At 39.3% G+C, this 22,138-nt stretch overlaps 1 protein-coding gene across 1 annotated transcript; it reads right to left on the reverse strand.

The window, feature by feature from the left end:
- Nucleotides 1-1,567: 1,567 nt before the first annotated feature.
- On the reverse strand, nucleotides 1,568-17,840 carry AGR3 (anterior gradient 3, protein disulphide isomerase family member). Its single transcript, XM_039521138.1, has 8 exons — nucleotides 17,713-17,840; nucleotides 14,201-14,346; nucleotides 10,558-10,621; nucleotides 9,114-9,166; nucleotides 8,361-8,437; nucleotides 8,145-8,208; nucleotides 2,594-2,677; nucleotides 1,568-1,703 (listed from the first exon to the last, which is right to left on the reverse strand). The coding sequence occupies exons 2-8, from the start codon at nucleotides 14,304-14,306 to the stop codon at nucleotides 1,654-1,656; spliced, it is 498 nt and encodes a 165-aa protein (XP_039377072.1). The 5' UTR covers nucleotides 14,307-14,346; nucleotides 17,713-17,840; the 3' UTR covers nucleotides 1,568-1,653.
- Nucleotides 17,841-22,138: the final 4,298 nt, after the last annotated feature.

A 22,138-nucleotide genomic window follows, 5' to 3' on the forward strand; every position in this document is an offset into this window, starting at 1 on the left:
GTTCAGACTCTTAAAATACAGTAACATCAAGTCTTCAATACTTGGTTTAAGAAGCCATGCTCTTCTGTTTATTTCATTCACAGCCTCTCACTGTATTTCCAATCACTGTGGGAGTGGAAATCATTATGATTGCTAGGCATATGTCTTGCAGTCCTTGGAATGGTAGGTGGATTTTTGGACTTGAGCAGAGACTATAGAGTATTGTTCTGCACTGAGGAGTCAGTCCTTGATACATGAAGGACACCAGGACTCACAGCTAGGGCTCATTTAAAAATTGAAATTTCATTGAATAATTTAGTTTTAACCGGGGGGACCCAACTGCCCCCCATTCCAGCTGGTTCTAATCATGAGACTTGAAAATTACAGCAAAGTGATCCCCCTTTTATTCTGGCTAGTCTCTGGATTTCCTATGCCTCACACAATTTGAATTGTGTATCAAATGAGTAAACCAAACAGGGTTAGGAGGGACATACTTGACAGTTTATTTTATTTTCAGCATCTTCCTACAGGTACAAAATTCATTTCATTGGGTGTCAAGATAATATACTATTAGTGACTGATGTAAGAAATTGAATTTTTCTTTAAGCATACAGATAATTTCTCTCCATATCTCTCTCAAACTCTGTTATAACAGCAAATCTTTTTATGAACAACATTTTACTTTATAGCTAGGAGTAACTTAATTACTTCTTAACAAATGAGTGTTCAAAAGAGAACTAGATAAGTTCATGGAGGATAGGTCCATCAATGTTAGCCATTGGACAGGGATGGTGTGCCTAGCCTCTGTATGCCAGAAGCTGGGAATGGGCGACAGGGGATGCATCACTTGATGATTATCATTCCCTTTGGGGCACCTGGCATTGCCCACTGTTGGAAGACAGGATACTGGGCTAGATGGATCTTTGATCTGACCCAGTTTGGCTGTTCCCATGTCTGAGTGTTATGGCCCTGAAGTTTATGTTGAAGCTGAGAATTCCTTCTTTCTAATCCATTGCATTAGTATATTTTCCTCAAAGTCAAAGGCCTTTTATTTAGGTTTTGCTGAATTTTATCTGACAGAGCCCATAGTGGTCACTTAGCTCCATTAGCTCCATATTCAGCATCAAAGTATATCTTCTCCTTTTAACAATCACATAGTCGTACAGAAGAATGCTGGACACAAAGACGAGCCACTCCTACACTGCCAACTGAGCTTCTCTTGAAAAGTTACAATGAACATATTATCCTTTTCTGCTTCAACCTCTCTAGGAAATGTCTTCTGATCGGATCCTCTCAGCAAAGGTTATTAACTGGCGCAGGCTACCAAGCAGTCATCAGATGGGATGGGTTACAACTTCTGGTCAAGCTTTACTGGACCAGATTTGAATCAGTGACCTAGAATTCAAAGGTTTTTTTGCATCGTTTTACCATCCCCCATGAATATATCTGTCCAGCTAAGGTTTTACATGTTTTAAACATTCAGTTCACTTTCAAAAGTGTTATATATACCTGGGAATATATTTTTTTTCTTATGAAATTCTGTGTACCACAATTGATTGCTATAAGGTTTAAATGCTAATACAGACAAATCAGCTAATGAGTATATTTCAAATGTGGAAGGGTTCCTTGTACCATTTCACCTCGTAGAGGTTATGGTGATTTCACTGCCACAAGTTACAGTTCAGTCTGAATGAGGCGTAATGCTTTCTTCATGTTCTCTATCACTGGAAGAAGAATAAACCGCAAATTAAAAAAAATATTTGAAGTACACTTCTATCTGAAAATAAAATCTCAATTTATCAAGATGTTTTGCTTGTGAATTAATTGATGTATATTGGGGCACAAAATATACTGTAGATCTTTTATTGTGGGATTTTTGGCACCATTTACTGAAACTGAGGGTGTAGAGTTTCATGGTTCATCACTACTAAGAACTTGACAAGCTCCATTTCATCACTTTTCACTTCCTTTCATTTTTCATATTTTAAAACTGATCCTCAACAGTAAATCTTATAATCATACTTGAAGCACTAACATACAAATCAGTGGTCTTCAGTACATCTAATATTCTATTTGGAGTAAGAAAAATGCTATACATTCTTATAGATGCTGTGATATGAAAGGGACAAGGTTAACTTGAAAAATTACTTTTCTGTCTGACAATGAGTAATCCTAGGTTGTACTTAACAACTCTAAATTTAAAAAGTTGAGAGAAAAATATTTTCTCAATTTTTTCCCTAGGCTGTTTACTTTGTGCATTTGACAGCCCTTTTGTGGATAGTAATTTTCACTGTTCCAGTTACACCCTGGTCCTGTAAACTTTTGAACACATGCGTAAATTGACTCACATTGAGTAGTCCTACTAATTTCAGTGGGAGTATTTGTGTACTTAAGTGCTTTGCTGGATCTGGACCAGAGTGTTCGACCCCTTGCAGGATCAAGCTCCTAATCATATTTTTATAGACTCTTTTAAAGAATTTCCCTAGGTATTTTTAGAGTGCTGAGCAGGAAGGACAATGAAATGCTGTCTGATCCTCAAGCATAGATCAATAGGTAGGGTATCTCTCACTGGTCACAGTGTGAAATGCAAAGCATTCACAATGTGGATACTTACAGAATGGTATGTCTTGTGGTTCATAAGTATAGAGTCGATTAGAATATCTTCCAGTGATATCAGCTCTTACTGTGAGAGAGGGGTCTGAAAAAGTAGAGACATTATACAATTATCCCATTGCATTCTCAGTAACAGCATCTTCAATATCTACTGGTTGTGAATATGAGGCAGTCAACTTAAATATAGTTTTGGATGATACTAATTTAGAGCAAATGGAATAATTACATTCTTTTCCACCCAGAGTTCTTATTACATTGATATGTACTGAACGAGTGAGAGATTTATTTTAAATATTATGTATTAATTGTTAAATAGGGATATATGTTATGTTCACCAGTATGTATATTCTATTGCATGTTTAAAGGAAAATATCTCAAAAAAGAGGCCAGTCTGATTGAATATATATTCAGTAGGGCTATCAAGCAATTAAAAAAGTAATTGCGATTAATCATGTGATTAAAAAATTGTCATTAATAACGCAATTAATCGCGTGTTGTTAATAGAATAACATTTATTTAAATGTGGATGTTTTTTACATTTTTAAATATAATGATTTCCATTACAACATAGAATACAAACAAGTTTGTTTACATTTGCAGGAGATAATGCTGCCAGCTTCTTGTTTACAATGTCACCGGAAAGTGAGAACAGGTGTTTGCTTGGCATTGTTGTAGCCAATGTTGTAAGAAATTTACATGCCAGATGTGCTAAAGATTCATATGTCCCTTCATGCTTCAATCACCATTCCAGAGGACATTGGTCCATGCTGATGATGGGTTCTGCTCAGTAACAATCCAAAGCAGCACAGACGAACACATGTTCATTTTCATCATCTGAGTCAGATGCCACTAGCAGAAGGTTGATTTTCTTTTTTGGTGGTTTGCATTCTGTAGTTTTCACATTGGAGTATTGCTCTTTTAAAACTTCTGAAAGCATGCTCCATAGCTCATCCCTCTCAGAAGTTGGAAGGCACTTCAGATTCTTAAACCTTGGGTCTAGTGCTGTAGCTATCCTTAGAAATCTCACATTGATACCTTCTTTGTGTTTTGTCAAAGTTGCAGTGAAAGTGTTCTTAAAATGAACACCACATGCTGGGTCATCATCCAAGACTGCTATAACATGAAATATATGGCAGAATGTGGGTAAAACAGAACAGGAGATATACAATTCTCTCCCAAGGAGTTCAGTCACAAATTTAATTAACACATTATTTTTGTAATGAGCATCATCATCATCATGGAAGCATGTCCTCTGGAATGGTGGCCAAAGCATGAAGGGGCATATGAATGCTTAGCATATCTGGCATGTAAATACCTTGCAATGCTGGCTACAAAAGTGCCATGCAAAAGCCTGTTCTCACTTTCAGGTGACATTGTAAATAAGAAGAGGGCATTATTATCTGCCGTAAATGTAAACCAACTCATTTATCTTAGTGATTGGCTGAACAAGAAATAGGACTGAGTGGACTTGTAGGCTCTAAAGTTTTACATTGTTTTTGAGTGCACTTATGTAACAAAAAAAATCTACATTTGTAAGTTCAACTTTCATGATAGAGATTGCACTATAGTACTTGTTTGAGGGGAATTGAAAAATACTATTTCTTATTTTTAGTCAATATAATAAAAAATAAATATAAAGTGAATACTGTATACTTTGTATTACGTGTTGTAAATGAAATCAGTATATATGGAAATGTAGAAAAAAATCCAAAATATTTAATTAATTTCAATTGGTATTCTATTGTTTAACAGTTTGATTAAAACTGTGATTAATCGCGATTAATTTTTTTGAGGTAATTGCATGAGTTAACTGCGATTAATCAACAGCCTTAATATTCAGTATGTAAAACTATGCACATACTTTGGATAAGGCATTCATATAATTTATGTGGCGCTTTCAGAGCCAGAATCATGTATTACTGTGATTCTCAGACTTTTTTACTTTCTGAGGGCTGACTTTTATTATCCTCTCTTTGAGAAAGGAAGTGAGCCAAGCTTTCTGACTAAAATTCTCATAACTTGACTTGTATGGTCCGATCACCACAGTATCTGAGCGCCTCACAATCTTTAATGCATTCATCCTTCCCAGAAAAGAAGGAAAATTCTATTATCCTCATTTTACAATAGGGGAACTAAGCCATAAAAAGATTAAGTGATTTGCCCAAGTCATTTAAGGAGTCTATGATGGTGGAGGGATTTGAACTCAGGTCTCCGCAGGCAAAGTTAGGGCTATAGCCACTGCACCATTTTGAAACTTGAAAATGATTTATTCTGAAGACCACCAAGAACACCTTGGATTCCTGGTGATCTACAGATCAGGGGTTTAAGAGCCACATTGAGCTCATCCATCATTGATTCTATATGATTTCTTTCTCTTTGTGACAGTTTATTTTAAAAAAATGAAAATTCCACCTTTGCCATGAAGATATAAAGCTGTGTGTTTGTAACTGTCGGTTTATATCCCCCTCATTGGCCCTTTCCTGAAGGAGGCAACTTGTTTGAAAATAATGACTATAGGGACCTGTCAACAATACTGTGATGTTGCACTCTATATGATTTTATGAAAGTATGCTGATGAGTGTGAATATAATGTAACTAAAATATACTTCATGCAAAAGGTTTCTTGTAAGGTATCATTACAAAACTTCTAAGCTACTGAATGTGTTCATCCTATTTGTATGAATGCATCATTCTTGTATCTGAAATTAGAAATATGAAATATAACTCTGAGGGCCTATTGTAATTATGCAAAGTGTGGGCCATTAATGGTGGTTTGGAATCTTGATGGCTCCCATCAGCCAGGACAATTGACTATAAATGGCTCTGTTTTACTTGTAAGTCTTCCTGTATATGTGTGTGCTGGCAAGTGGGTAATGAAGTCTTACAGTGACATGTGCTCATGTCTCCTGAACTGGAATCCATCTTTAACCTGGTGCTTTTCCATTTAGAAGGAGGGGTGGGAACGAAGAGAGGGAAAAAGGATTCCCGCCTTATGCAAAAGATATAAAGGGGGTTGACCAGAACAAAAGGGGTGGCCATCATGAGAAATCCCTTAGCTACCACCTGAGCTGGAACAAGGGCTGTACCAGGGGAAAGGATTGTGCCCAGACTAGGAAGGTGTCCAGTCTGTGAAAGAAACTTATTGAAACATGTCTGAGGGTGAGATTTTATCTGTATTCAGATAAAAAACTTGCGTGGTTTTTATTTTATTTTGCTTGGTAATTCACTTTGTTCTGTATCGGGGGTAGCCATGTTAGTCTGTATCCACAAAAACAACAAGGAGTCTGGTGGCACCTTAAAGACTGACAGATTTGTTTGAGCATAAGCTTTCGTGGGTAAAAAACTTCACTTCTTCAGATGCGAAGAATTGAAGTTTTTTTACCCATGAAAGCTTATGCCCAAATAAATCTGTTAGTCTTTAAGGTGCCACCAGACTCCTTGTTGTTTTTGTCACTTTGTTCTGTCTGCTATTGCTTGGAACCACTTAAATCCTACTTTCACTTTTTACTTATGAATTAACTCAGAGTATGTATTAATACCTGGCAGGGGCAAACAGCTGTGCATATCTCTCTATCAGTGTTATAGATGGCAAACAATTTGAGTTTACCCTGTATAAGCTTTATACAGGGAAAAACAGATTTATTTGGGGTTTGGACCCCATTGGGAGTTGAGTATCTGGGTGCTAGAGACAGGAGCACTTCTTAAGTTGCTTTCAGTTAAGTCTGCAGCTTTGGGGCATGTGGTTCAGACCCTGGGTCTGTGTTGGAGCAGACGGGCATGTCTGGCTCAGCAAGACAGGGTGCTGGAGTCCCAAGCTGGCAGGGAAAGCAGGGGCAGAAGTAGTCTTGGCACATCAGCTGGCAGCCCCAAGGGAGTTTCTGTGATCCAACCCATCACATCTTCATCCCCCATCTCTCATCCCCCACATGGGGCTTATGGCAGCTGTAAGGGCTGGCACTTAGAAAGAGGGACCAGGATCGACGGGGGTGGTGGTGGTGTCAAACACTCACTAGCATAATTTCCCCATTTACAACCTCTTCGACTTGAGCAGCCCTGGGATTGCATTGCAGCTTCAGAGCACCCCTGTCCCCATGTGGCATTGGATTCAATTCTTTTTGGGATCAGCTGGCCTGGTGCAAAGCTGGGTTATATTGCAGGCTGACATATCCCTTTTTTACCAGCCTAGTGACGAGCACATTAAAAATACACACTGCACTACTGTGAGACTCTTTGCAGGGACATACTATTGTAATGCTGTATGAGCAATTTATTAGACATTCATGGAGATTTCTTCCCAATTAGGCAACTCAGTAAACTCCTCCTCTTACCAAACTTGCCAATAGCTGTGGCTCTGCTTGGTTTTGGAGGGTCAGGGAAATATGTATATAGCATTGATTTCTTTTGTGGACAGATCTGTGGAGAGCTGCCTGGTGGACTGATTTTAAATCCAAGTTGTTTGTTTAAATCACTTCTCTCTCTCTCTCTCTCTCTCCTCTCCCCCCACCCCCCATAGCTTGTGGATACCTTCCCCTTCTGCACTATCTGCCAGTGCTGCACCTTTCATTTATTATCCCCTTTCCAGGATGTGGAATCACTGGCCCCTGCTGTCTCCCTCACCCGAGGGGCCGAAGGAGTCTACACTAAGTGGCAATGTTTTGAAAATGTCACACCATGTTCAAGCTCAACCCAGGAGTGGGAAGAGCCTATGGTAATGGAATTCTAAGATTGAAGGGGGGGACTCAAACCCAAGCTACTTTCACATACACTTCATCCCCAACTCTCACCTATCCCTTACTCCTCTAGTGTGCTGGATGAGATGACCCCTGCTCTTTCTGTGTGCATGTGCGCATCTGTCTGTCTGTGCTATCCCCTGCTGGAGGGGATATTTAGAATTTTCCCTTCTCTAAACTGTTAAGTCTTCAGATATGTAAAAAGCTGTTATAAAGAGGAGGACGATCAGTGCACATGGAGAAAAACTGAAGGTAGGACAAGAAGTAATGGGCTTAGTCTACAGCAAGGGAGATTTAGATATTAAGGAAAATGTTCTAACTATAAGGGCAGTTAAGCTCTGGAATAGGCTTCCAAGGAAGGTTGTGGAGTCCCCATCATTGGAGGTTTTAAAGACAAACACCTGTCAGGGATGATCGAGGCATATTTAATGCTGTCTCAGTGCAGGCGAGTGGACTAGGTGATTTAGAATATCCAAGTTGGAAGGGACCTCAGGAGGTCATCTAAATCCAAGCCCCTGTTCAAAGCAGGATTAATCCCCAAATTGCTCCCTTAAAGGCTGAACTTATAACCCTAGGTTTAGGGGGGCTAATGCTCAAACCACTGAACTATCTGATTTCTCAAGATCCCTTCCAGCCCTACATTTCTATGGTTTTGTTTGATGCCTTGAAGGGGGAAAGGGTTTGTTCTATACCATGCTAACTCAAAAATTAATAAATTAAAATGTTAAATATCCTGTACATCATGAGGAAGAAAATTCCTATAACACATACATACTATTGAAATGAGGTTTTATTTTTAAAGAAGATGTATATTGTGCATACCTACAAACATGATTCGAGGTACATATTGTCCATCAGGTGACAAGTTCTTATCTGTGGTTTCATGCTGACAGGAAAATTAAAAGCAAATTATTAAATATTCATTTGCACTTTGTGAAACTAGCATATAGGAGCATATGAAGCCATGGTAGATAATACTAAAGTGACAACATATGCTGAAATGCATCCATTTAAAATGTGCAATATATATCTCCTTACCATGAGGTTTAGCATGATGAAGTTATTTTGAGCCATTTCTTGTATTTCCTCATTTTCTGCAAAAACCTTCTTCAGTGCTAGAAAAGATGTTGTGATGGTTTTAAAAGCTGTTCTCAATCACTGCTTCCAAAATCTATTTTTCCTTCTATACTGTGGCAACATATGCATGAGACTTTCATGCTTTGCTTTGCTTTCTCCACATTTCTAATGAGACAGGTCCCAGATCTGTCACCACATTTTGGTTTTGTCCTGTGTCGGGACAACCTTCAGCTATACAAATGGAAGCTTTCTCCTGTTATTTCTGAAGCCTTTCATTTCAATGGGTGTCAAGCAACAGCTTGACAAAAGTGTATTATTCTCGGTAAATTCTTCTTAGGTCAATTTCAGCAGTCATGCCCCAGTCTCCTTCTCTGGTTACCAGTTCAGGAGGAAAGAACAATATTAAATCTGTTCAGTGAGTGAGGAGTAAATTCATGCATCTTAATTTAAACCGTCTAATACTGCATCAGGCTTTGCAGAACAGCTTTGTAAGGTATTTTTTCATGTTCTCTGTTGTAAAAGGCTTGTGGTGGGGTTTGTGAGCAGCCTGTTTTCATTATTTACTTTTTGGAAATACTTTCTATTGAATATGCAGCACATCTGAGAAAGTGTTGCAGATAACTATAGTAAGGGGCCATATAACAACCTAGATATTGGCAGATATATGTTCTAAAAATCCTCAAATTAATTTAACGATCAGACAATTGAAATTACCTTGGCAGTATTGACAGTCCTCCAGATGATGAATGACCATCAGTGGTTTGTTACTTTAATAACAACAACAACAAATACATAATTAGATCATCTGATGAGTATCCAAGAGACTCTAATTTTACAAACAGGCCTGGATATGCAACTGCTGTTTTATCTTATGTTACACCTAACTAATAACTAGACTGAGGCATTGGGAAGAATGGAGCATATTTCTGATCTTAGAAACAATAGTGTCATGCAACTCGTTCATAAAAAGGAACGCAACAGAATAGAGGCGCAAGATATATTGTAAACTAAGAAGTTCTCAGCTTGGAGACTGTAGAGGCTCATCTTTTTATTATTGCTTAATATATAGTTCCAGGAAGGCTTACAAAGAGAATCATTCTCTAGCCCAGTCTTGTGGACACTTACTACTGAGTAGAGCTAGTCAAAATTTCCTTGATCTGGTTTTCTACAAGGTTATAGATTTTTTTTTTATGGAAATTTTTTTTTTGATTAAACTGCCCCTCCTTTGAAAATTATCTATGAAAAGTTTCATTGAAAAATTGGTTGGGGTGGGAGGGGGAATTTGAGCAGCTACGAAATTGGCTTAAATTTTTCCCCAAATGAAAAATGTTGATGAAATTTAAAAATTTAGATATCTTTCAACATTTTGGGAGGGGGGAAAGTAATTAAAAAACCCAAATCTTGTGAGACAAATTTTTATTCTTTTTTTTTTTTACCAGTTCTTGTGCTCAGCACAGTGCTTATTACTACGTGTTTTGCCACTATGGCCAATAGCACTCAGTAGGATTTTCCTCCTTGCTTTCACAAGATATGCATCAGATTAGTTGCCCCTTCTTTTAAATCTGAGTTGGCCTGGGACTGTGCTTTCTTGCTGTAGAAAGAAGTGGGTTTGGAGGAGTAATCTGGAGGAGAGTGAGGTTATGAGGTGTACAGGAATCCTCAAGTGTACTTCCCACTAAATCTCAAAATGAACTCATTCTAGACGAGTTGTGAACAGTGAGGAACTGCCCATGTATTTAATACTATAAGCCAAAGGGGAAAGCATTGAGATAACAGTTAATGCAACAGATTGTTGCCTGAGGTTCTATTACTGGCTCATGCTGTTGTGGTAAAGCTGATGAATTAATCAGAGATAAATACCATCATGAAAACAAGTCTGTTTACTTTCTGATAATAGACATTTTTCCTGTGGCAATTTTCTATTCCATAGCACACGCATAAATGCCAACATCTTGTCTAACAGTGCTTGATGCAGTAAGCCACAGTGCGATTACCAAAAAGATGTTGCTTTTATTGATAGAATTTACAGTTTTGTTTTGTTACAAGATGCTTTCTAGATTAGCTAGAGTGGGATTTTTTGTTTTGCTTTTTCTGTACAGTATTTTGACTAGATAGTTCAGCTGACTTGACAACTTTATTTTTTCTAAATGTTCTTTACCTTTTTCTTGCTTGAAAAAGCCCTTCTTCGTAGGTTTGCACCCAAGTAATATCATCTCCCCAGCCTGTAATCACAATGGAGGGATTAACCAACAAAGTCTTGAAAATAATTTACGTTTTGGGCATTTAGCAATATCTTGCACAGAGATAGGATTTTTTTTTAATCTATGGAGCCTTCAAAACTCCATGTAGGTATTAAGTCTCTGAACTTTTGAGTATTACACTAATTTAACAGATAAGTAAACTTAGGCACAAAGGACCAGTGAACAGGTTTACAAAGGTATTCAAGTTTCTAAAAAGGCAGATAGGCACCAAGTTGGAATTTAAAAACACCTAGCCAATTACTTGCCAAATGTAAGCACTTAGGCAAGCACCTAGTGGAATTTACAGTCTTCATTGGTCCTCAGTGAATGTGACTGATCTGTATCTGATGCAGAACCTGAAGTCAGAAGACAAAAGTAGCATGAAAAAAGAGTTCCCAACCCTCATAGTTGTGGAGAAAAGTTTGAAAACGTGACCCCTAAAATTTCAAATACCAGAAGACAAAAGCATTCCAAAATCAGTATTTAAAAAAAGCTCAATTTTTAATCTAAATCTCATAATTTTGGGGCCTGAATCATGATTGTTGAACATTCGGAGTTGGCAGCACTAAATCTGTTCATGCAGTCTTTATCAAGAATTAATATTAAAAATATTTCCAGATGAATTACCAGCCTCTCCACTCATCCCCACCTAGTCATTTTCTGGTCTTGAGGAGGGTATTGTCCAATTGATTCATGTGCCTTATCAGAACCCCAATGTGTAGGTGGTTCTTGTTTAATAGGTTCAGACTCCTCAACAATGTTACTCCCTACTAAAGTTGTGGTGGGAGTACTATTGCTGCAAGGGTTGAATGCCAATTGATTTGGATTTGGAGCCAGCTCAAATCCTGCCTGATTCTTCTCTGCTGAGTATCTTGGTCAATCTCAACCATGTAGGATCTTGTCATAAAGCTCCACCTAGTGACAACAGCCAATATTCAATCTCTTTCCTTACCCAGTCTTGTCAGTATTTGATCTTTGACAAGATTCGGGCTGCATTCTAATGGGTTAAAGAGGAAAGCCTGAGATGTTCTAAATCTGGTATCTCTTGGCTTCCTATCATTTAAGGAGGACCATTTAGGTTAACGATGTATCTCACAGGTTGGTAATATTATTCCGATCTGTTTGATCAATAAGTAGCTGAGCTTGGCTTGATTCAGTGACTGAGGTAGGGGGTTGTTTTATAGCTAAGAAGAGCTAATATAAGGTCTCTTTATTGTAGTAGAGATTTCTTAGCAATCTGGACTGCTGGAAAGAGCAATATATTCCCTTATGAGTTCTGGGGCTGCAAGTTACATACTTAAACTTATACTGTGTCTCAGAAGCTTGGAATTCAGAGCAAGCAAGCTGTGACACGCTGTCAGTGACTATTTCTTCCACATTTCCAAAATAAGGAATTGCAAATTGCTGCAAAATTCAAATGATTCTAACTTCCATTTTCAATCCTGTCCTATGTGGAGTGACATATTAGGGCTTGGTGCTGGCATTTTTTTAAAGCCTTGCTGGTCAAGGACTGCAGGACTTCAGTATGATTGCAATAGACCTTCAGCTACAGAGAGTTCCCCTCTCTTTGCATGGAAGGATGAATGAGCCCTCGGGATACTTGGGATTAGATGGGAGTTATATGGTGCATGTGCCTTGTGCTAAGTCTCTTTGTGTGGGATGAATTTTGCCAAGTGTGAGTTATGGGAAGGGCCGGCACCAGCGCAGCAAACAGGTGCTTGGGGCGGCCACCGGAAAGGGGCGGCACGCCTGGCTCTTCGGCAGCAATTTGGCGGGAAGGACCTGCTGCTGAAAAATGAAGTGGCGGCGGTAGAGCTGCCACTGAAGTGCTGCCAATCGCGACTCCCCCCCAACCCCCGCTTGGGGCAGCAAAAACGCTGGAGCTGCCCCTGGTTATGGGTAGTTGAGGACTATAGAGTACTTAATCATTACATGATAGGGAGAGGCAGGGGAGGTATCTGGAGATCATGCAAAGCAAGTAATCTTATCCAAATTCCACAAATGGAGATGGAGAAGTGGCAAGGACCTTGCAGAGCTCCTAAACTATTCCTGTACCCTGGGCCAGCTCCAGCATTTTTGCCGCCCCAAGCAGCCCCCCCACCCAAAAAAATAAAAAAAGCTGTGGTTGAGAGGGACTGAGGGACCTGCTGCTGAATTGCTGCCAAAGAGCTGGATGTGCCTCCCCTTTCCGTTGGCTGCCCCAAGCACCTGCTTGCTGCGCTGGTGCCTGGAGCCAGCCCTGCCTGTACCCATATTCTTAAGGGAATTAACAGAGAGAAAATCATTGCATTTAAAGTTAAAGACTAGTTAACATTAAAAGTTGAAAATTTTGCATAACAAGGAACTTCTTAAGTGTGAAAATGAACAGCTAAAGGACAGGAGATAGATATGTGAGCATCCTCATTGGTCAGTCTCTAAATGTGCTTCTCTTCTGGAAAACAATTAAGCAAAAATAGTTGGGAGGGATGGGAGAGGAGGAAGTCTGTGATTTCCATGTTAAATGTGTCAAGTTGGGTTATTTGTTTCTACTACATTGTTATTAGTTACAGGTTCTGCAGGCCAAATGAGGCGGTGATGTGCCACACAAAGCAGTGCAGGTTGAGTGAATTAACCTGATAGGCTGCAACTGAAGGAGACACAGAGCTTGAAAGGCTGATTGAAGGTTGAACCCAGCTGAGAAGGAATAGGCAGGGCTGGTATAAAGCCAGGAAGTTAGCAGCAGAAAGCTGCTGAAGGGGAAGTGGTCTGCAGTCATTCCCTGGGAGAAGGGAGTTTGGGCTGATAAGCCTAGAGAGTGGGGAGGCTAGAGCGTGAGAGCAAAGAAATAGGAAGGAGGCCAGGGAAACAGCAGCACGCTCTGGGTGCAAGTAGGCCCTGGGTACTGGACATCGAGTGCCTGACCTGGCACCTGGAGTAGTAGGTGGGCCCAGGTTCCCCTACCAGCCACTGGGATAATGGCATAAACTGTCCCAGGCAGTCTTTGGCTCCACTGTCCAGATGCCCTGGAATGGGAGGGCTGTACGGTGACTTGGCTGGAGGGCTAAGTCACGAAGAAGGAATACCCTGAGTTCCAGCGAGAGACCACGGGGTGAGGAAAGGTGTGCCAGACCAGAGTGGAGCTAATTCCCAGAGCAGCCAGGAGGAGGCGCCCTAGTGGTGAGTGGACTCCCTGAGAGAGGCCCTCAGTGCTATCTGTACAACTCCATTGCTTCCTTGGGTTTGCGCAGGCATAACTTATTGGAACTGTGTAAATTTATTTCATTGCACAAGAAGAAACAGAGCCCTACTCACTGTTAGCTCTGCTGGTTTTGCAGAGCTAAAAGGAAAAAAAAATCAATAAGGGTGAGGGGTGGGAAAGAAAAGTGGTATGAGTGAATGTGCACAAGGGGTAGATCTGTTGAATAATGAAGTGCTCTTTTCATATAGCTCTTTTCAGAGAAAATAAGCACACTTCAAAAAAATTTCATATGCTATCAAATGTCTTAAAGTAGAAGAGTATATTGAATTTAAGCATGTGGCTGCATTTTATATTAACAATTAAATAAAGTGAACATACTGCACCTCTCGACAGCGTCTGGGGAGCTCTTTTTTCCTTTTTGATTGCCATCGCGAGGTTGGAAGAAACTGCGATTAGCAGGAGTGACAAAGCCAATGCTGAATGCATCATTTCTCTCTTTAAGAAATCCCCTTTCAAAGCAGCAGTGAAACTGGAAAACGAAGCAACCTTTTTAGTTGGGTGGGTTCATTGCAAGTTGCCATCTGGAAGATGATTTTAATAGCATTCTAATAATCTACACCACAAGGACCGTTTTGTTTGTTTCTGGAAATAGTGGACTTGCTTGATGACAATAGTCCGGAGTCCAGGGGGTCTACCCTCGTTACCTAAGCATCCTGCAAATTTGTCAGAAATATATCTGGAGAACAATATAGAGTTACTACTACAGTTTTGAACAGTGAAAAATGAATCAGTTTCACTTTTATTTCTAGTCAATTTCACATTCCAGTTGTTATACACTAGTCTATTATTATAATTATTGGGTTGAAAACATGGCAGGACAATGCTTCTGGGTTGTGTTTTCCTTTCCCCAAATTGTATTGTTGGAATTAATAATAATAAAAAACTAATGGCATTGGAACATTTCTATTGACAGTAGGTTTTGTGCTCCAACTCTAGTTGATGATATCCATTCTAAAAAAGTTAGCTGAAATTATAAAAAGCTTGTCTTCTGGTAGACTCTGGTGTAACAAGACACACTGGAGAAACATTAGGAAGGGATTTCCCAGAAAACAAATATTTTTGCAATTTAAAATTACAAAGTGAAAAACACATTTATAACTACATTTTTTAAAAAATTGCTTTTAATAATGAAAGAACAACAGTGCTTCCACTGAGAAAAGTATTTGAAAGTTTGAGTGTTGGTCTGACCTTTGTCCAAAATATCTGAATATCTTAACTCAGAAAACTTCATGGAAATTTCAGTATTCTAGGGGTACTTGTTTTTTGTTCATGGCAAAACTCGTATGAGAATAGCCACTCATGAAACTTCATGATTTCTGCTTCTGGTTAGAAGTGAGAGAGGCAAAATCTGTACAAACAGAATTTATTTATTTTTAAAAAGCAAACACTTTTGAACCTAGTTAGAATTTCAGTTTTACAAAAATGGTGCTTCCCCCCCTCCCCCCCGATCTGGTCCAATCATTGTTGGGTATTGTATCTCCAAAGCCTCTTGTGTTGTTTGAATGTCATTGGCAAAATATGCAGTGTTGGTGGAACTGCATGCTGTAGAAGAGAAAACTGAATCTCTGTATTGGCTCACTATCACTGTGATACTAATTTTAGTGGCAGTGCTTTATACATAATACAGTTTGTTGAGAATAATAATAAACTAAAATATTCCTGTTCCTGCTATAAATAAATCAGAGGGCTAACTCCTCCCCACCCTGGTATTTATTTAAGTTAAACATCAATGTTGACACCAAATTAATGGATATAAACTGGTCATCAATAAGCTTAGGCTTGAAATTACACAAAGGTTTCTAACTATCAGAGGAGTGAAGTTCTGGAACCAGCCTTCCAAGGGGAGCAGTGGGAGAAAAAAACCTAACTGGCTTCAAGACTGAGCTTGATACGTTTATGGAGGGGATGGTATGATGAGACTGCTTACAATGGCGTGTAATCAATCTGTGACTGCTAGTACAAATATCTCCAAAGGCCAGGGATGGAACACAAGATGGGGAGGGCTCTGAGTTACAACAGAGAATTCTTTACTATACCTCTTGCTCCTGGGTCTTGGCCACATGCTCCGTGTCTAACTGATCACCATATTTGTGGATGGGAAGGAATTTTCCCCTGGGTCAGACTGGCAGAAACCCTGGAGGATTTTTGCTTTTCTCTACAGGATGGGGGCCTGGGTCACTTGCAGGTTTAAACAAGTGTAAATGGTGAATTCTCTGTAACTTGAAGTCTTTAAATCATGATTTGAGGACTTCAGTTTTACACGAATGGGTGGGCAAGATTCTGTGGCCTGCAATGTGTAGGAGGTCAGAGTAGATGACAGTCCCTTCTGACCTTAAAGTTTATGAGAGAAGCCTGTGACTAAAAATTAAAAAAAAAAATCAGACCAAGCCAGAATTAAGCCTGTTGTAATGGAGAATACCTTAAATTTGAACTCAGTAGCTACATTCATTGTGGAATTTCACCAGGACCAACTAAGACTGAATCCTATCAGTGTAATAGTCACACCATCATCTCAGGATGGGCAGTCATTAAAGTTTTGGGGGCTTTTACACTGCCTATACGCAAGCCCTTCAATGCCACAAGTATCACTGCTACTAACTCCAGTTCTGACAGGTGCATTCCAGTACTGGTTCTCCTACACCTGTCAGTCTCAACACAAAAAAGCAGATTCTCTTCAAAGAGGCCACAATAGAATTTGCTGCTAACAACAACAACAACAACAAAATCCTTGCAAGTGTTATCCTTTCCTAAGGATTCCATAACTATTAAGAGACTCCTCTGGGTTTCTAAAACAATCAGTAATGTCACCATAATATTTTCCCTCCCAATCCTGGTCCATAGTGGTTCACTTTGTTTCTTCTGGGGCTTTAAGAATCCTACACGTTTTTCTTTGTTTTACATACCCCACCCTCAGTGTTGTGTGTAGCAGATATACACACATTCAGGAATGGATGAGAACCCCTTTGGAGCTCTTTAGCTTGCTGAAGGGCTTGAAGTTCAGTGCTGAGAAATGGGAGGTCTCCCACTGCTCCACAAAGAGGGACTAAGACTACTGCTTTAACCCTGGGACTGAAAAATTATTGGGAACAGAAAATCAATCTCAAATTCTCTTTGGGGCTGTGCAGATCACTACCCATGGCCATTAAAATGATAGGTCTGTAATCTACAGCATAAACTCAACAAAAATATTCCATGTAGCCATTGCATGTGGGGGTTAATAATCCTTAGAATTAGATAGATTTTACTATTAATCTTTGATTAGTCTGTCACTTATATTTTGTTTTATATTTTCAAAGTGCTGTGAAAACATTAATAGTTATGGCTTGGTGAAACAGTCTCAGATTTCTGATGATAGAACAGCTATGAAATGTGCAAATCAGTAATTTCCTTCAAGATGAATAAGATGCTTCTTATAGTCAAGAAATCTCAGGAAATAAACAGTTTTTTTTAGCTCAGGGCCAACAGAAATATTTTTCTCACACTTAAATAACCTTTTTTTTTTCTTTTCAGAAAATCATCATAAAGAAAGCCCAGGATGGCTTCTATGAAAGATAATTGCCACCATTGTTGATGGATGAAGCTTAAAAATCCATTTTTTATATTATGAGATCCACTGCCAGTGTGCTGGTTTAAATGGTGAATTCGTTATAGGACACACCCTTGAAATCAGTCCCACTTCTGTTACATATTCCCTTTAGAAGAATTTTTTTGCCAGTTAACCTTTTTTATTCTTCTTCCCCATCAGCACGCACATTATAGGTAGATTATATACCTTAGAGATAACATAGATTTACTACTAATAAATGCATATAAATGCTGAAAACTGTTCGCTCACCTTAGCTGATCAGTTCTGCTGATAAAAGTTCCTCTTTCTGGAAGTGGCTAGTTTAAAAATTGGTGTGATTTATACACACAAGAATATCTGACCTGCACAGTTCTATGAGCATAGCAACAAGAGTGTATTCACCTGCAAAAACAACAGGAACCAGTTAGTCAGAAACCAAGATTTTTTTTTCTTCCCACACCCCTTTTACCCTCCCCTTTAACTTTTCACTCTTGTGAATTCTCATGCCTGTACACGAAATACTCCGATTTCTCTCCATCTTGGCTTGTATCAGGTGTCATCATATTGGGACGCAAAATAAATAGTGACTTGTGTGTGTCTGTGACTTTTCCCCCCCCAATAGTTTGGGTCTGGCCTCAGTCCAGTGAAAAAAGAAACCATCAGTGAAAGATGAAACTGTATGTGCTATTGTTCCCAATGAATGGCTGGGTTCACTGGTGCTGGCAGATTAGATATGAAGTTAATAGGAAGACACAAGGGTTACTTTGTATGGAGGAATGTAATTAACAAATGAAGGAAACTTATTTCTTTACATTTAGGAGGAATACAGAATGCTACTTTAACTTAAAGAAAAAATATAATCCTTAGATTCATGATCTTTAAAGTTTAAAGAGAGGAGGTTTTTTAGACGTGATGCCTAATATAATTCTGACTCAGCTTGACAAACATAGCAGTATCAGAGGGATAGCCGTGTTAGTCTGGATCTGTAAAAGCAGCAAAGAATCCTGTGGCACCTTATAGACTAACAGACGTTTTGCAGCATGAGCTTTCGTGGGTGAATACCCACTTCTTCAGATGCAAGAAGAATTCACCCACGAAAGCTCATGCTGCAAAACGTCTGTTAGTCTATAAGGTGCCACAGGAAACATAGCAGTGCTTCATTGTCCTTGAATACAAAAGGAATTACCTAGGTTATCTTTGTCTGCTCTGGTGCAGCTTTTGCATAGAAATCGAGATGCATCAGAAGCAATCTCTCGAATCCAATTGGATTCTTTCTCTGACCTTGTATATTAATTAGATCTATATTGTAGTAACCAGTGTAAGATCATGTGTCATAAACCAAAATGAATTCCTCCAGTTCTCTCTTAACTGAATTTTGGCTCCAGCTTTTAGCTCTGCTACTTTGGCCTGTCCTTGGTTATAGCTCATTGATGTTTGAAATTATCACATGAGGACTTCCCTATAGGATTTAAAAAAAGCTCTAGAAAAATTACAGCTTTGTTTTATAGGATTTCCTTTTGGAAAGTTTCTTTCTCGTTGGTATCACCACACATGCATTTTCTCCTTATTTGCAGTTACAGTGAATCAACTATTTTTGCACTAAGCTATGAAAAGGTGACTTATCATTGTGTCTACAAAAGCCATCTTTAATATTTGTAACTGAGTGCACAGAAGTTTGTTTTTCAAGTATTTTTGCATTTAATTACACAATATTTTCACTACCTTAAGGATCAAATACAAAGAGAATGTGGACTGGTTAGAAAATAGGAAGCAAACCTTTGGTTTAAAACAAACCGTTTTATTTTGTGTGTTCATTTTAGACTTTGGTCTAAAGAACCTTCTCTCCAAAGCTCTGAGCTACCTTGACTTACACTTTAAAAGTGTAATCACCCAGAAATGCAAAACATAAAATCATACAAAGCCTCTCTGTGTCTTACTCTCCACCTTACTACAAATTGCCTAGTAATTAAAGAACTGTTTGGAGAAAAATAGAACTGGAAAATGTTGTAAGTGTGTTTAAGGATGTTGCTGGATAGATTTGACAGGCTTGTTCCTCACCTCCTGGAGGTACTCTACTGCTGTTGGGATTCAAGGCATAGTAGTTCAGTCAGATGGAATTATAACTGGAGATGGGCTAAATTCAAAGCTGCTTAAATTATCAGGCATCTGCCCTGTCAGATATCTTCTGCGCTCCTGTCTATATATCCTACACAGTCAGGCCTGTTTCTCATGCGCAACCAGTAAGTACAGGCCCAGGAGCACAGAAGAGAAATATCTATATTTTTGGCATATAGCTAACATGATTGTGATCAGTCAGGAGCTGGAAGTACTTGTTAGCCTTATTCACCTTTTGGCTTCTCCTTATCTCCCTCCACCCACTTGGTCCACTTTCATGGCACAGGCACAATTCTATTCCTCTATAAAAGTTCTGCTCTTATAGCACCTTTCATCTGAGGGTCTTGAAGCACTTTAGAACTATTGAATGAAGACAGTGTCTCCTCACCTCTGTGGGGTAAATATAGTTTTCTCAATTTTACAGATGGGGAAACCGAGGCAAGGAGGCTATATGACTTGCCAATGGCATAAAACTTCATGGTAGTGCCAGGAGCAGAACCCATATTTCTTGACTCTGAATCCCATTCTCTAGCCACAAACTTCTGACACTGCTGTGCTTTTAATGGGCTTTAAAAGCTCACTCTTGGGTATAGCTTTGGCAGTCTGTGTGCTGATTCCAGCAGGACAGGGAAATGTCAGTCAGATATAGAGAGACCTGTCAAAAGGATGTCTGTCATAATGGAGGGGCTGGACACTGGAGGGAATTGACTTGAATGTTACAGAGAGTCATGCTAGGTGCCTTAAGTTTCTAAACCCAGTCACTGCTCATGAGGTGGAACTCTCTAACCTGCTACTATTGCATATATGCAGCATTCAGGTCTGTATGAGTTTGAAAATGGAGCTCATACAAGCAGAGCCAGCCTTCCATCACAGCTTGTCAGCTGGACTTATCTAAATATCAAACAATGACTAGTATAGGTGCAGCAGCAATTACCTACCAGCTATCAAATCCTTACAATGAACATGTACTTGTGCTGACTGCCCTGTCAAACTTGGGCTTTTAACCACGAATGTTGTAGTATATAGATGGTGAAGTGGAGGGGGAGGTACTTTGCTCCCCAATCTAGGGAGGAGGGATAGCTCAGTGGTTTGAGCCTTGGCCTACTAAGCCCAGGGTTATGAGTTCAATCCTTGAGGGGACCATTTAGGGATTTAGTGGGGGATTGGTCCTGCTTTGAGCAGGGACTTGGATTAGATGATCTCCTGAGGTCCCTTCCAATCCTGATATTCTATGATTCTAAAGGATTTGTTTCTGAAGTAGCAGCTAACTAGAAATGTACTATACATATACAAATGCTGCACCTATCCAGTTCTAAAATCAGAACATGTGAATCAGTTATATGGGAACTAGGCTGTAAATAAGCCTGAATAAGGCACACATAGAGGGTTAGCCTGTTAGGAAGAGGAGACTTTTTTGAAAGTTACCAGACAATAGAATGCTATACATTGTCTGAGTAACAATTTAATGAAGGTTTAGATGACTATGGACCCATCTAAGGAATTCCTTGTGAAATGCTACCTTAAAAAGTGACCTTTGAATTGAATTTTGTCATTTTTTAAATAGTGAGAGACTAGTATAACCTAATATTTATATAGAGCTTTGCATGTTCAAGACCCTGTCCAGATGTTAGCTGATTACGATTCACAAAACCTCTAATGCAGCCGGAGATGGGTAAGGGGTGCTATCCCCATTTTACAGTTAGGGAAAGTGAGGCAGAACAGTGAAGTGACTTGCCCCTGGCCATGCAGTGAGGCAATGAAACCATGAAAATAAGAGCTCAGGATTTCTCAACTCCCATCTTGGCTCATTCTGAAGTCCCTTGGCGCCTTGGTTAGGCTGTATACAGTTCTTCAGTCATAGTTTAAAGCCAGAAGGGACCATTATGGTCATCCCGTTTGACCTCCTGCATAACACAGACCTAAGACCCTCTCCCAGTAATTTCTGCATTAAGCCCATGCCATTAAATTGTCATGCTGTGCAGTTGGGTTGTGTAACTTTTATTCTTGAGCTGTTTCACTCAGTTAATTCACATTATAAAGTCAGGGTACCAAACAACTTCTGGAACCTCCCCCTCCACCCCCCAAAACCCAATGATTTCTCTCTGCTGTGTGCTGTTTTGTCATATGCCATTGCTTATCTTCTTAATGCCAAATATATGATCCCTCTGTCACCTTCAGTTGTGGCTGCTAGATATCTGAACGTCTACTGTTGCAAGGAAGAGAGTTAACATTTGATTAAAATGATACCAGAAGTCTCTTCTTCTGTTTTTGCATATGAAAGCACTCCACCCTTCTATTTTCCGTGCACAATTAAAAAATTCACTCTCATAGGATATCACCAAGATTAAGTTCTTTATAAACACCTGACTAGATAGTGTAAACCATGGAAATGAATAGGGTGTGTAGTACCGTAGCACTACACTAATATAAAAAGAAATTACATTTTTACAACCATTTTTCATTTTAGCTTCTGTGATTTTGAATATCTTTCAAACGTGAACATTTCTTATCTCACAAGTGATGTGCTTTTCAACTTGCCAAACTTATTTTTATTCCTTCCTGTTTCTTAGTGGATTTTGTT

Source organism: Mauremys reevesii, linkage group 2 (assembly GCF_016161935.1).
Source record: "Mauremys reevesii isolate NIE-2019 linkage group 2, ASM1616193v1, whole genome shotgun sequence".
Taxonomy (NCBI): domain Eukaryota; kingdom Metazoa; phylum Chordata; order Testudines; family Geoemydidae; genus Mauremys; species Mauremys reevesii.